Source organism: Pygocentrus nattereri, chromosome 14, assembly GCF_015220715.1.
Source record: "Pygocentrus nattereri isolate fPygNat1 chromosome 14, fPygNat1.pri, whole genome shotgun sequence".
In the NCBI taxonomy this organism is placed as follows: Eukaryota; Metazoa; Chordata; class Actinopteri; order Characiformes; family Serrasalmidae; genus Pygocentrus; species Pygocentrus nattereri.
Window position 1 is genome coordinate 32,135,041 of NC_051224.1, and position 16,281 is coordinate 32,151,321.

General features: G+C 37.8%; 1 protein-coding gene across 3 annotated transcripts in view; it reads right to left on the reverse strand.

Annotated features, from left to right (window-relative positions):
• Positions 1–16,281, reverse strand: part of LOC108434521 (putative methyltransferase NSUN7) — a 77,374-nt gene that overhangs the window by 10,827 nt on the left and 50,266 nt on the right. For all 3 annotated transcript variants that reach the window (XM_037544720.1, XM_037544721.1, XM_017709720.2), the window contains 2 exons: positions 10,386–10,506; positions 6,510–6,642 (listed from right to left, as the gene is read on the reverse strand). In XM_037544720.1, the coding sequence (XP_037400617.1) occupies positions 6,510–6,642; positions 10,386–10,506 (254 nt within the window). The remainder of the gene's footprint in view (positions 1–6,509; positions 6,643–10,385; positions 10,507–16,281) is intronic.

Sequence of the window (16,281 nt, forward strand, 5' to 3'; positions counted from 1 at the left end):
GCTGAAGTTAAGGGTAGCTAAACGATTTGATGCATAGGAAGTTGGATTTTCATTTGCCATTAGGATGTAAAATATGGCCAAATGAATCAGCAACATGTGTAGTTTCTACAGTCTGACAGTAATACTTTCAGCATTATTTTAATCCAGTATGAATATGTAGTGAACATAGTTTCTATAGTTAGACACAATTAACTGTGGAATGATTTTAATCCAGTATGAATCTACAGTGTGTGCAGTTTGTACAGCAAGACATTAGTATCTGTGGAGTGATTTTAATCCAGTATGAATCTGCAGTGTATGTAGTTTTTACAATCAGACATTAGTAACTGTGGAGTGATTTTTATCCATTATGAATCTGCAGTGTATGTAGTTTTTACAATCAGACATTAGTAACTGGGGAGTGATTTTAATCCAGTATGAATCTGCAGTGTATGTAGTTTTTACAATCAGACATTAGTAACTGTGGAGTGATTTTAATCCAGTATGAATCTGCAGTGTATGTAGTTTTTACAATCAGACATTAGTAACTGTGGAGTGATTTTTATCCAGTATGAATCTGCAGTGTATGTAGTTTTTACAATCAGACATTAGTATCTGTGGAGTGATTTTTATCCAGTATGAATCTGCAGTGTATGTAGTTTTTACAATCAGACATTAGTAACTGGGGAGTGATTTTAATCCAGTATGAATCTGCAGTGTATGTAGTTTTTACAATCAGACATTAGTAACTGTGGAGTGATTTTAATCCAGTATGAATCTGCAGTGTATGTAGTTTTTACAATCAGACATTAGTAACTGGGGAGTGATTTTAATCCAGTATGAATCTGCAGTGTATGTAGTTTTTACAATCAGACATTAGTAACTGTGGAGTGATTTTTATCCAGTATGAATCTGCAGTGTATGTAGTTTTTACAATCAGACATTAGTAACTGGGGAGTGATTTTAATCCAGTATGAATCTGCAGTGTATGTAGTTTTTACAATCAGACATCAGTAACTGGGGAGTGATTTTAATCCAGTATGAATCTGCAGTGTATGTAGTTTTTACAATCAGACATTAGTAACTGTGGAGTGATTTTAATCCAGTATGAATCTGCAGTGTATGTAGTTTTTACAATCAGACATTAGTATCTGTGGAGTGATTTTAATCCAGTATGAATCTGCAGTGTATGTAGTTTTTACAATCAGACATTAGTAACTGGGGAGTGATTTTAATCCAGTATGAATCTGCAGTGTATGTAGTTTTTACAATCAGACATTAGTAACTGTGGAGTGATTTTTATCCAGTATGAATCTGCAGTTTATGTAGTTTTTACAATCAGACATTAGTAACTGTGGAGTGATTTTTATCCAGTATGAATCTGCAGTGTATGTAGTTTTTACAATCAGACATTAGTAACTGGGGAGTGATTTTAATCCAGTATGAATCTGTAGTGTATGTAGTTTTTACAATGAGACATTAGTATCTGTGGAGTGATTTTAATCCAGTATGAATCTGCAGTCTATGTAGTTTTTACAGTCAGACAGTAATAATTGTGATTTGATTTCAATCCAGTGCGAATCTACAGTGTGAACTTTTTAGACTTGGTGAAAATGTGGTGGTTGACCCCAGAGCTCCCTCAATTAGAGTAGTCCTGTTCACGCTAAGCAATAATGAAACTTGCTAACACACATGACAGTGTGGAGCGCTGTTAAAGTAAACGAGCATGTCCTGTGGCACAATGTGTGAACATTCAATCTATGCTCTTTCATTCTGCGCTGTCTGTGAGAAGCTGAAATTTCACACTTTACACACTTTATCTTGAACTTTGATCTACCAATCAAATTCCACATATTACATAACACAACCTCATCTTGTAGTTATCCAGCTTCTATAGTGTTTTAGACTTCATACCACCACAGACTGCATTCTGCAGACTGTACACTTGGTGAGGAATATACTTATGAATATACTATAAAGAAGATAAGAACATCATCTTCTCACCCCCCACCACTTCCTCTCTCTCCCTCTATTTACTCTGCTTGATTGGCATGAAAGTATCAGGTATAATATTGCAGTAAAATTGCACTGTAGGAACACAATTAACTCTCAGTATTAAAACTGCATTGACTCTCACTCTCTGCTGCGGGACAAAGTTATTTTCAGCTGCAGATGAAAGAGCGAAAGGAGGAGGGATTCCTCAGCATACGAGAGCAGGATTAGTCAATGGGCCCACAGATGAGTGAGAGAGTGAGGGAAAGAGTTAGAGACAGTCTCTTGAGGGTAGGTCTGCAGGGAAGCTCTCTAACTGAAGCGCTTTCAACATCGACTGGCACTCAGAACAACAAACAAACAGATGCAAACACAGACACACACTCACATAACTGTACAAAAACACAGGCCAACATTACATAAGCAGAAGCTCTGGCGCAAATTTCAACCCATTTCCCCTCCCTCCCCTCTCTCGCTCTCTATTTTTCAGTGGAAGGTGGTGGAAAAAGAAATAAAGGGCATCTCTCTTCTCTCTTCATTTTCAGCTGACCACTATAGTTTTCTCTGATCTCAGATTAAGCCTAGGCTTAGTGTTAGTCCACATTCTACGCTCATTTGCATGAAACTGCTGCAATCAAGAGTTTTTTATTAAAGATTCTGGACTGAAAAATTTCATGGGCAAAATGAATTGACGTTATTGAAAAGATTTTGCTGCATTGACCTCTGCAGGGTCAGCCCCCTTTACAGCGGTACTTCAGATCCACAGCAGAGGAAGCACAGTGCCTTATCATGACATTTGGCATAATTATTCCTGACCTGATTATAAAGGAATATATAAAACAGAGCATGTGAGACAGTTAATTGAGTGCTGGATTCATAAAATGGATAGTTCTGGTCCTAAAATCTGATTGGCTGAGCCGCGTTCTAAGCCGTTGTAAAATATACCACAACACCTATGACCACCTCACAACAACTTAATTCTGTATTAGTGTGCCACAACACAAAAAAACTTGAGTAATCTTTGGTTCTCATGCTGCTCATTGGACCACCGAGTGTACTGAAGAAGTAAGAACATGTTTTTGTTTAAACTGAGGGGCTGGCAACTGATGTTCTTAACTAGAACAAGGCCGGTCAGCTAGCTAACTGGCTAGACAGCCTAAACACCTCGATCAGTAATATCACAAGCTTTAATTGAAGTACTTACTATATGATTCACTGTAAAACAGCAGAATAAAAGTCTAAAGAATGTCACTTGAACGTCTTGCACACTTCAAATGTCTGTTTCTGTCAGAAGTATTGTCAAGCCCAGGTTGAAATTCAGTTTAGAAGCCTCTGCAGCCAAACAATGAACCATTCATTCATCCCACATGACTACTTTTTAGCTATATTGTGCACTGTTGGGGTGCAGGATCCAGTATTTAGTGCACTATGTAGGGAGCAGGGAGCCATTTGAGAAGAGAGGCGCCATTGCACTGGTGCTAAATAAGACTTGTGGTGGTAACTGGGTGACCAAAAAGTACTTATAAAGCGAAGCATTCTGAATTAAGCAATGCTGTTATCAAATGTTCACAAAAAAAGTTCATGAAATGACCGCAACATATAGTAATGGGAGAAAGTCAAAGAAAAATAAGTGAAAAAACAGGAGTTTCCAAAAATACTGAAAAACGTGATATTATATTTTGTTGTTTAGGCCCCTGTGTAATTTTTATGTGTAATTATGTAAGTGCCAGTGTAAGTTTTATTACACACTTTAGTACATAATATAACCTAAGAATAGCGCCACCAGTTTGCACTGAAGTCCCTGTAGTTACTGAATAATAGGCCTTAGTATGTAATAAGCCTGGGATTTTAAGAGGTTAAATTAATAAATGGCAGTCTCTCACTTTTACACAGTACTGTGTATTGTTTGCTATGATGGCTTTCAGAACTTTTGGGATTTTGTCAGTAACCACTGGCTATACAAATGTCTTTGTATATCCGCGCAGTGTTTGTTATCTGTCTGGGAGGCAAGAAACTTTTGCAAACAGCTTCCTGATCTGTGCATCGTGACAAAAAATAAGCCTTTTGGAACAAAATATAGTGTTTGAATGGAAAAAAAAAGTTTTAAAAGTTTTGTTTGACACATTTAGTATCTATTAAATGAGATACTGTCACTTACAAACACAAATACGAACCATCAAGACAGAAAGATCTGAGCAAAAAAAATTGGAACTGAGCACTTTGAAGCCAAACACTAGATAAGCAACCACAGATAAGGGACTGCTACTGCTACTGCTACTGCTCCGATATGAATTTGAAAACTACTGAAGGTTTTACTATGCCTGTTCCACAATTGTGGCTTGTCACAGAAGTATCATGACTATAGTCAGGGAAGTCAGCCATATCCCACCTCGGTACTGACCCAGAACAGAATGTATGAGCTGGACTACAGATAAAACTGGATGTTTAAACATGAGTTCCAGTCAATGCTGGCTGCAAGCCTAATCTGAGTCTCATACTGAGTCAGGGATTAAGAGAGGCATGCCAGAGCGCGGTACAGCTGAGAGAAAAACTGTTTATTTGAGCAGTCGCTCTGTAGTGTTATTTATTTCTGCACGTCATACAGTGTCAGAAACCATCTAAGCAAGTCTATTTGAGATTACTTAACAATGACACAGTTTGAAACAAGTGTACACAATGCTGAGAAGAGACTACTGGTTTTTATTACTTATTATCTAAAATTTTATCTACCTCAATTCTCCAAAAAGTTGAAATGAAATCAAGTCCACATTGATCTGTACAATGACATGATATAATGTTTTGCCTCATAAGCTTCATTGTTTTTCATGAACATGTGCTCATCCTGTAACACATTCCAAAAAAGGATCAATTTGAGACCAAGGATGTTGTGAGATGTTCAAAAACCTCTAATGTGATAATGCATGTGTATAAAATGAGTATCCAGTAAAGGCCTAGTAAAGGAAATAATTCAAAAGTGCAAGCATTTTAGGTACTTCACCTTCCATTTCCTAACATCATCAAAAGAATCAGGGAGCATAGTGCAATCTCTGCAATAAAGGGCATGTAATGTCGAACAATAAGTCACAGATTTCTGAAATGGATTGATGCACAGTGGAAACGTAATGTTTGAGGTCTTGATAGACATTTTGAATAAATATTCCCTTAATCAGTAATCAAATAGATTAGACATTGTAATCAATAACCAAATGGGTACTACTGGCTAACAGACAATATTAATTCACTCACAAAGGGTAGGCTTTAGTCCTTCTAGACCCTGGGTACAAAGACAGGCCTGTGTATATTTACTGACCCAGTGAAGAGAGGTACAAGTTGACCTTGAAAGGTAAACCAGACTGGTAAAAAGTTTGAGCGCAACATGCAGTGGCCAAATTGATGGAGGAAGAGATGCACCTAGAGAATAAGCTGGCATGGGTAGCCAAAAGATCTGTGATGGAATCACCAACACTGACAGATATTTACACATTTTGGAGGAACATATGCTGCCTTCTAGACAACGTCTTTTTCAGGAAGACCCATGCTTATTTCATTATGACAACGTCAAGCCACATTCTGCATGTTTTACAACAGAGCTTGCGGCTGCCAGTTCAGACCTCTCCCTCACTGAAATTGTGTGGCACATTATGAAGCACAAAATATGGCAATGAAGGCCCCTTAAGGTTGTGCAGCTGAAGACTTGTATAACAGAACAATGGCAAACAATTTGGTCTCACTTTGTTTGGATAGTCCAATATAGTCCCATGCAAACTGTTAGCAAACTGATGAAACTAAAGAGTGGTGGGGTTACGGTTAAGACTTGGATCAGGGTTAGAGTTGGGTTTGGTTTTGGGTGGAAATTAAGGTGAGGGTTAGGATAAGAGCCAGGTTTTGAGTTAAAGAAAGTTAAGGTTAATTAAGTAGATATTTAGATGAATGTAACTTGAAAGTAAATTAAGTATCTACAAAGCAAAATGGACTATCCAAATAAAGTGTTAACAAAAATTCTGCTTTTAAAACTGCGATCTTAAGTGCCCAAGTGATTATTCAGTGTTGCTAAAAGAATGATGTAATACAATTGTAAATATGCTAAACCATTATAGAAATGTGTCACAGCCATTAAACAACAACAACAAAAAAAACAACAACAAAAAACTATATTTCAGAGTTTAACTTTTTCAATTCTTCAAATTTGGTATTTTTGTACCGTTTTGAATTCAATACAGGTCATTCTCAAACTTTTTTGGAGATGAAGTTTGCATTTGCATATGCGAAGTATATAAACAAATCTGTTTGAGACTTAACAACTCAACATGGTTTGAGGCAAGTGTGTGATGATTTAGGCATGCTGTTTGCTCAATGCTAATTGGTAGGGTAGTAGCTTTCATTACTCGCTACATTACCCTCATAGCGGCAGTGCAAAACTGAAGAAGCAAACCATACATGTCCTGGCTGATTAACTACAATTTGGAGGAAATGGGAAGATTACGTAAATTTTCATTCAGAAGGACAGAATTTGATATGTGAGAGATATGTGTACAAACCTGACGGGCCAGTACAGCTAAGAAACAGCCATTACTCTGATTGGATGCTTCCAGCCTGAAGAAGCTGGCCTTCTCTCCTTTGCCCTTGTCTTCCTCAGACACGATGTTCTGCAGCAGAGACGGGCAGCTGAGCCTGACACATGCACACATGCATATACATACATACATAGACATACAAATAAGCAATGATCATAGATGCAGATGCACATACACAAACAATATGCTTGAATGCACATTATATTAGTAATAGAATAGTAACAGTAATAGAACAGCACCCAGACCTATTAACAATACTTGCATGAGCGATATGCATTATCATATATATAGCTTTGCTTAAATCTCTTGCACAGTATACAGCATGGCAAAATAAAAGATCTGCGATAAAGAAATCATGATGAGAACCATGGACTAGAAAACGACAGGACACATGCATACAGACCGTAGATATACACATTAGAGATCTAGATGGCTGATAGAGGGTGCACTACACCAATAGTGCATACCATGAGTGTCTTTTTTTATAATACTAATAAATAATACTTAAATAATAATAAGAGAGACGTAAAATAATCAAAGGTATTTTTCATTTTCTGCAGTGAACAACATTAGATGTTGCTTAATACATTAATATGTATTTTTGATCATTATCTACTTCAAACTAAGTTCTACTGAGCTTTAGTTATATTTATATATTTGTTATATTTATTCATTATTTTTGAGACCACTAATTAATTTACTTCCATTTCAATCAAAGTTTCAATTTCAATTAAGTACAAGTTATTCCTTTTTCAATATGAGGAATTAAAGCAGAGAACACATATTTAACAGGACAACATACAGTGGGGAAAAAAAGTATTTAGTCAGTCACCAATTGTGCAAGTTCTCCCACTTAAAAAGATGAGAGAGGCCTGTAATTGACATCATAGGTAGACCTCACCTATGAGAGACACAATTAGAAAATCAAGTATTTGGTCAATAACAAAAGTTCATCTCAATACTTTGTTATATATTCTTTGTTGGCAATGACAGAGGTCAAACGTTTTCTGTAAGTCTTTACAAGGTTGGCACACACCGCTGCTGGTATGTTGGCCCATTCCTCCATGCAGAGCAGTGATGTTTTGGGGCTGTCGGCGGGCAACACAGACTTTCAACTCCCTCCAAAGGTTTTCTATGGGGTTGAGATCTGGAGACTGGCTAGGCCACTCCAGGACCTTGAAATGCTTCTTACGAAGCCACTCCTTTGTTGCCCTGGCAGTGTGACTGGTATCATTGTCATGCTGAAAGACCCAGCCACGTTTCATCTTCAATGCCCTTGCCGATGGAAGGAGGTTTGCAATCAAAATCTCACAATTCATGGCCCCATTCATTCTTTCATGTACAGTTGTCCTGGTCCCTTTGCAGAGAAACAGCCCCAAAGCATGATGTTGCCACCCTCATGCTTCACAGTTGGTATGGTGTTCTTTGGATGCAACTCAGCATTCACTCTCCTCCAAACACGACGAGTTGTGTTTGTACCAAACAGTTCTACTTTGGTTTCATCTGACCATATGACATTCTCCCAATACTCTTCCGGAACATCCAAATGCTCTCTAGCAAACTTCAGACGCGCTCGTCTGAAGTTTGAAGTGCCCGCCTGGCACTGCAAGATCTGAGTCCCTGGCGGCGTAGTGTGTTACTGACAGTAGCCTTTGTAACATTGGTCCCAGCTTTCTGCAGGTCATTCACTAGGTCCCCCCGTGTGGTTCTGGGATTTCTGCTCACCGTTCTTGTGATCATTTTGACCCCACGGGCTGAGATCTTGTGTGGAGCCCCTGATCGAGGGAGATTAGCAGTGGTCTTGTAGGTCTTCCATTTTCTGATTATTGCTCCCACAGTAGATTTCTTCACACCAAGACCTATTTGCCTATATTTGCCTATTGCAGATTCAGTCTTCCTAGCCTGGTGCAGGTCTACAATCTTGTTTCTGGTGTCCTTCAACAGCCCTTTGGTCTTCACCATAATGGAGTTTGGAGTGTGACTGTTTGAGTGGTGGGCATTGGTCTTTTAAACAGATAACAAGGTCAAACAGGTGCCATTAATACAGGTAATGAGTGGAGGACAGAGGAGCCTCTTAAAGAAGAAGTTACAGGTCTGTGAGAGCCAGAAATCTTGCTTGTTTGTAGGTGACCAAATACTTATTTTCCACCCCACCATTATTTGCAAATAAATTCTTTAAAAATCAGAAATATTCAAAAAAAATGTTCTCATTAAATTCTCTCATAGTTGAGGTCTGCCTATGATGTCAATTACAGGCCTCTCTCATCTTTTTAAGTGGGAGAACTTGCACAATTGGTGACTGACTAAATACTTTTTTCCCCACTGTATAAAAGCCTCAACAAAATCTAACATCAAATTTTTCAGCATTACATTGTGTACATTACAGCTTCCATTCTTTTCTTTTTGGATATTTCTGCAATCTCAAAAGTTCTATCTCCAAAGTTCTGAAGTAGTGCAAAGACTCATAGTGTTGAGTTGTCTTTTTACAGTGTGTTTACATAATGTCCATCCATCCATCCATCCATTATCTTCCGCTTGTCCGGGGTTCGGGTCGCGGGGGCAGCATCCTAAGCAATGAAGCCCAGACCTCCCTTTCCCCAGCCACTTCCACCAGCTCTCCAAGGGGGATTCCGAGATAATGTGAAATATTAAATTTTTTTATTATTTATTATTTATTTTCTTTGACATTGCCCTTCCTTATGCAATTATCTAATCAGAAATATCTGTTTTTTAGATAGAAAGGAATTTGTATGGCAGCTGAGGTGAGTGTAGGCAGTTGCTTGTGCGAATATTAGCATGTGCTTGAAGTGGAGCATGATGTCAGTAACACCTTTGGGAACAGCTCTTGTTGGAACGTGTAACAAGCTGTAACCCATTAGTTTTAAGATTGGACAGCTGGAGGAGGAGCAACAGAGTGCACAAATGTTAAGATTTGACTAGATACTGATAGATTTGATATGAAGCACAGCTTACATCTTCACATTGGGGGAAAAAAAAGTTCCAACATAGTGAAAAAAACATTTACCAACAGGCAAAAATGGATGAGTGTAGAGATTTAGCCAGGTCGATTGTGGAAGGTAGAGAAAGTAAGGAGGCTCTACTTTCTGTACACTTTTCATTTTTTGTTGTATAATACTGAACTTACACAAGGACACGTTTGGTGCCCCCCAAAAAAATCAACATCCAGTTTATTCCACCACTGCAGTCAACAGAAAAGCAAAACTCTTTATTGAATATTCAGCTGACTGCTGCATCACGCTGCCATCACTGCTGGTGAAAAATTTTCCCATTGATGCTCCACTGAAAACAATGGAATATCTAGTTTGCCTTTGAGCACCTAGTGCTAATGTCAACCCGTTAAAAGCATCTCCATTTTTGTCGTTTTTCAGTTTTTGGCATAATTTGACAATGCCAGTTGCTCTTTACATTGTGTGTAAATTTCATGATGAATGGACCAAAAGAAATGGCCCAAAATTACTTGGCAAAGGTCTGGTTCCATTGACTTACATTAAAAGAAAAGTATGTTTTACCTTCTACTGTAAAGTTATTATTTTGAAGATACGAACGAAATGTTTCCTGCTTTTTGCTCAGAAGTTAAAAACCAAACAACTAGTACTTTATGGCTGTTTGGACTGGAAACTGAACCAACGAAAAGGTGAACTTTTTCCACAGTACTGTATGTTTATATTCTATAACACTGCAGAGAGAGAGTACTGACATATGGAGAATGCTATAGAATGTCATCATCTGTCTTTCGTAGATCTCAAATATGTGTATTTATGACACACACACACACACACACACACACACACACACACACACACACACACACACACATACCTGAAGGGTTGTAGTCTGGAACCGTCTTGCTCTCTGAGTGAGAGAGCTTTCTTTACCACCTCCTCATTCTCCTCTAAGAGGGATGAACAGGTGGAGTACACCACAGCCTGCACCTTAGGAACTACACACACACACACACACACACACACACACACACACACACACACACACACACACACAGAGGCAAAATGTCACAGTGGGCAGGGATTCAAATCAGAACAACAGCAGGTTAAGAATACCACAGAGATCCCCTGAGGGTCCCTCTGTACTACTTGTATATCCACCCACATACAAACACACTCATGTAACAATCACACAGACATACACACAGGCTAATGTCAAACTTACAATGTCATACTTACTGAAAAAACACATAATTTGCATGCAGTAAGTCAAGCCTATTGAAAAAATACACACACAAATGTCTACACACATACACTGACATACAATTTTGTTCTATTGGGGGTATTCAGATGGTCAAAAAATTTTAACAACAACAAGACAAACAGGCCTAAAGAGGCATCAGCATTGAGCTACACTACACATGTAATTTGAACACTAATCAAAATGAGAAATAGTGATGAAAAACACTGTTTGTTCCTTTTGATTTCCCGTGGCAGTCATTGCAGATGTGTTCAAATAGCTTGTGCTACAGCAGACAAACAGTGAGAAACACCTGTGTGGAACTAATTCATGGTTTCATTCATGTGCAATGTGTAATCTCTGTCCATGCCAAGAATAAAGAAGGGACAGACAGAACACCCAAGAACGTCTCCACTACAGGTTATGACATCCCACTTGATACGCAGAACACCTGTACATGAAAAAAGAACATATCGCTGCTGTCGTATCTTCAAAATGGTAACTTTACAGGAGAAGGACAGAATCTACTTTACTTTTAATGTAAGTCAGTGGCACCTGACTTTTTCCCACGTCATTTTGGGCTGTTTCTTTTGGTTTGTTCATCAAGAAATTTACAAACAATGTAAAAGCCAACGGGTGCTTCGAAAATATTTTAAAAACTGAAAAATAGCTTTTGTTTCTACAGCAGCGATAAAACTATGCGTGTAATTTTATTTATTGTTCGTTTATTGTTTTTACATTTTTCTTTTTTGGCCCAATGTGTCCTGAATTTTGCTTTTGGTTTCGGGAAAAACATTTATTTCTATACATCTTTGAATACACAAATGTGACTAAAGGAACTATTTATTTACTGTTATATTAACAGTTAATTCCGGCCACACAAGCTGAGGAGTAAGGAATTGCTAACATTAAAACATATTAAATGCCATGTTCACAGGCCAATTATTCATTTCTTACCTTATTTATTTAACTGTTGTATAAATACCATATTATCTCAAGGTTACTCAAGGTTATCACGTATAACGTCATGGCTATGATGATCTGTGACCAAATCACAGCTGTGATGTTATCTTGCGATAACATACAACCTTGAATGTTCTATTGCTTAAGTGAAATATAGACAAAAAAACAATATGAGGGGGTTCCAAGTGTCACATTTGAATTTTATTCTGGCCAAAAAATAAGCCCATATTTTGTTGAATATTATTAAAATTCATAAGAATTGATTACAATTTTGATGCAGCTGAATCTCCAGCTGCAGATTATACCTGCTACACCTGCTTATTTTTGTGTACTCGTTCTTCTGAACTGACAAACCTTATCGGACATTGTATGTGTGTACATGACATTGCTAATGTCCCTTGATGGACTTTTTCACTTATTCATGCACACAGACCCACTGTTATTTGAAAAAAAGAAAACACCAGTAAGTACTTTTCCATGAGATAAGCAAAAAGCTAGTGAATGTGTGTGCACATGATTTTGAGAAGCCAGACAGCATATGTGTACACAAGAGGAAGACGCAGCATCAGCAGAATGCTTCTTGTGGCCATTAGGTGCACCCACACCCACACACACATTCATTTAAACCTGGAAATATACAAAACATTTTTTTTTAAGTTGAAACAAATTAAAATAAAGAAATATTGACAAAGAAATATTGAAGATGTTGTACTATTTCAAAGTCAGTATTCAGAAATTTAGCAAATCTGTGACACTGACCATGTTGAGGCCTTGTACAGTCTGTGACAGCGCGAGTGCACTCTGCCGTTAAAGTAAAAGAGGGAAAAAAATAAAGAAATTCTACAATTCATATTTTTGACAATAGACCTTGTAATGTAAAACTGTATTCAATTAAGGAATGAAAAAAGCTGTTTTGCATATATACAAACATATTTCAAAAACACAAAAAACGACAGAAATGGGCTTTCAATGTTTTGTTCCAACAACAGCCCAACAGCTATATATATATATACACACACACACACACGCATACAGGGTGATTCAAAAAGATTAATCTGATTTCAAAATTATTTATTTCACTTGTAAATCATTACGGAACAATGCAGTAAATTGTAAATGGTATATATATATATAAATATATATATATACACACACACACACACGCATACAGGGTGATTCAAAAAGATTAATCTGATTTCAAAATTATTTATTTCACTTGTAAATCATTACGGAACAATGCAGTAAATTGTAAATGGTGTAAGTAAGCACAGAGATTATTATGTAATTTTTGGAAGCGCTTAATGTGAACCTCCTCCAGATTTACGGACAACATCAACGCGACAGTCAAATTCATCCTATACTCAATCGAGCACGTCGGGTGTCGCTGCACTCACGGCTCTTGCAATGCGATTTTGGAGATCATCCTTTGTTGTGGAACCAACTACAGATGCTCTGCGCTGTTGTGAAGGTTCACTGCCGACAAAAATCACTTTGCACGGTTATAATGGATTCACTCTTATTGATACTTACTTATAAGTATCTATACGTGATACTAATATGTGCTGTATCTATTATACATAAATAAGTGACTATATATAATAATAACATGTCCCATACATATTATATATTCATGTATCTACAAACCTCAATTCAAAACATTTGGACATGAAATGCTACTAAAAACAGAAAATAGTGATTAGTCTATGTTTGACATGTATTAAAGAGCAGAAAAACACAATATTTGATTAAATAAATATTTGACACAAACTGAAAGCACAGTTTTTGCCAGTCTTCCACAAGTCCAGTTGTATTTTGCACTTTAAAATGTGCCAATGTTTTCAATGGGAGACAATGAGTGTGGACTACCTTCAAGTACCATCAAGATCGACGGTGAAGGACTTGATGCGAGCGGAATCATTTGCAGCTAAACGTGACAAAGACAAAGGAACTGTTGGTGGACCTGAGGAGGGACAAGGCACCAGTGACCCCTGTGTCCATCAAGGGGGTCAGTGTGGAAACTGTGGAAGATAACAAATATCTGGGAGTGTATATTGACAATAAACTGGACAGGGCTAAGAACACTGACGCCCTCTACAAGAAGGGCCAAAGTCGTCTCTATTTTCTGAGGCGCCTGAGGTCCTTCAACATCTGCGGGACTATGCTCAGGATCTTCTATGAGTCTCTGGTGGCGAGTGCATTCCTCTATGCTGTTGCATGCTGGGGAAGCAGGCTGAGGGTGGCAGATGCCAACAGACTCAACAAACTGATCCGCAAGTCCGGTGATGTTGTGGGTGTGGAGCTGGACTCACTGACGGCAGTATCAGAGAGGAGGACGCTGTCTAAGCTGCAGGCATTTATGGACAATGATTCCCACCCACTCTACGACACAGTGATAAGATACAGGAGCACATTTAGTGCAAGACTCATTCTACCGAAATGCACCACAAAGGGCAACAGGAAGTCATTCTTACCTGTAGCCGTTAAATTCTATAACCCCTCCATCAATATACAATAACTCAGAAGTGCAATAATTTAAACTGCTTTATACAGTATGTTTCATATTTATTATCACATCCACTGCTACTAACTGTATTCGTAAGAATTTAAATGTGAAGATATTGCAAATTTCTCTTTTTTGTTTTAAATTATTAAAGTGTAATAACCGCATTTTCCCTCTGGGATCAATAAAATATTCTGATTCTGATTCTGATCCTGATTCTATAGACGGGCCAATCCAGCACCTGCACCCTCTATTTATACGGCAATGAATCTTTCTTTGTGTTTTCATGTTGAAGTAAATCCCTGAAATAGGCATCTAAAAGACAGCTTATTTTGCTCCACACTGTGTTTTGCTGTGTCAACGGTCACAGATCTGCAAGTCTACACCACTGGCACTAATACATCCCAATACCATGGCACACCCTGGCTTCTGAACTTTACACTGGTAACAAGGTAACAATTTGGATATATATAGTTCTTTAGCTTTTATATATATATAAATGTATTTGTATAATGCCTACAAATCTATTAAAACAAACATACACACACACACACACACACAGACTGTGGGCACTGCAGCAGTTTGGGGAAGCCTCTTTCTGTTTTACCAACTGGCTAAAATCGATAGGCATCTAGCCCTTAATTAACAGCACCTTAACATGCGCACCAGTGAGCTCTGTATGCTCAATAACTGCTGATTAACACATTCAATAATGTCAGATGCATATAACACAAAACACCAACACACACATATACTGGATTATCCTAATCCATCATGACACATGATTTCATCAGCGTAGTCATATAATACGCACAAGAAGATTAAGTGAACATAGAGTACCTTGGAATAAAGCAAGTGGATCATCACTGTTTTAAGCTACACAGCCTCTTAACTGCCTTAGTTAATTAGGTCAAAGCAGAATTCCCAAATGGGGCATCTACTGATCAACTCAACTTTCTCTGGATTCATCTCTTCAAAGAGTGCAGAGTTAATTGAACATGAAACACATGCACATAAAAACAGTGATGCAATGAACTGACTTGATTCAAATGTGTCCATCATTTCCACATGAATAAAACATATCAGCACACTTGCTGCCTAAAGAACATAAACCGAAAGACAATGTGTATGTTGTGTGATGTGATATATTTTATTCATGTGGAAACATTTACATCACGTCAGTTCAAGGCATTAGTCAGAATCAGACACCACTATTTATTTCATTTCGAGTCAAAATGACAATTATGTATATGGTCACAGGTGTACAAGTTCTCCATATTATAGGCACTAATATATCCCAATACCATGGCATACCCTGGCTTTTGTATGCTGGTAACAGGCAACAATCTGGATGGTCATTGTCTTCTTTGGCCCAGAAAATACAAAGTGGTGAGCCTCAACTTATCCTTGCTCATAAAGGACTAGGCCTTTCCAAAAGCATGGTTGCATCACCTGTAGCATCACCTGCAGTATTCATTTTTCAGGAGATATTTCTGAGGAGATTAGATATAAGATAATTCACGTGCAAAAGAAAAGGAATTGTTAGAGTACAATATGTGAAAAAAGAGAAGAAATCCGGTTTTGAATGGAGCAAGATCTTATTCTAAGTAATTATGGATGACTTCCATTGGTCCATTCATCACAGTATTTTGATACACTGTGAAGGTCAGCTGGCATTTTCAAATTGTGAAAAAATGAAAAACAACGAAAGTGGAGCAGGTTTTCTTCCAACAGCAAAGAAATGTAAGTGCCTATATTCAATTAAAATATGTCCCATAGATATTATTAGGGCTGGGCAAATAATCGAAAAGTAATCGAAGGTGACTTTCAGAAGCTCTAAATGGCACGATCTTGCCCATGTCAGTTATTCGGACAACTTTTCTTCTGTTTATCCTTTTCCCACTCCTTGTGTTCATGCACTATCCCCTTCAAAACTTACTACCGCGCATGTAGTCACGTCCAGTCTGTGACATGGAAGCCAAGGTTATGTTCACACAGCAGGTAAAAGTAGCCCAAATCAGATTTTCTCACCAAATCCGATTTTTTGTTTGGCTGTTCACAATATCGTTT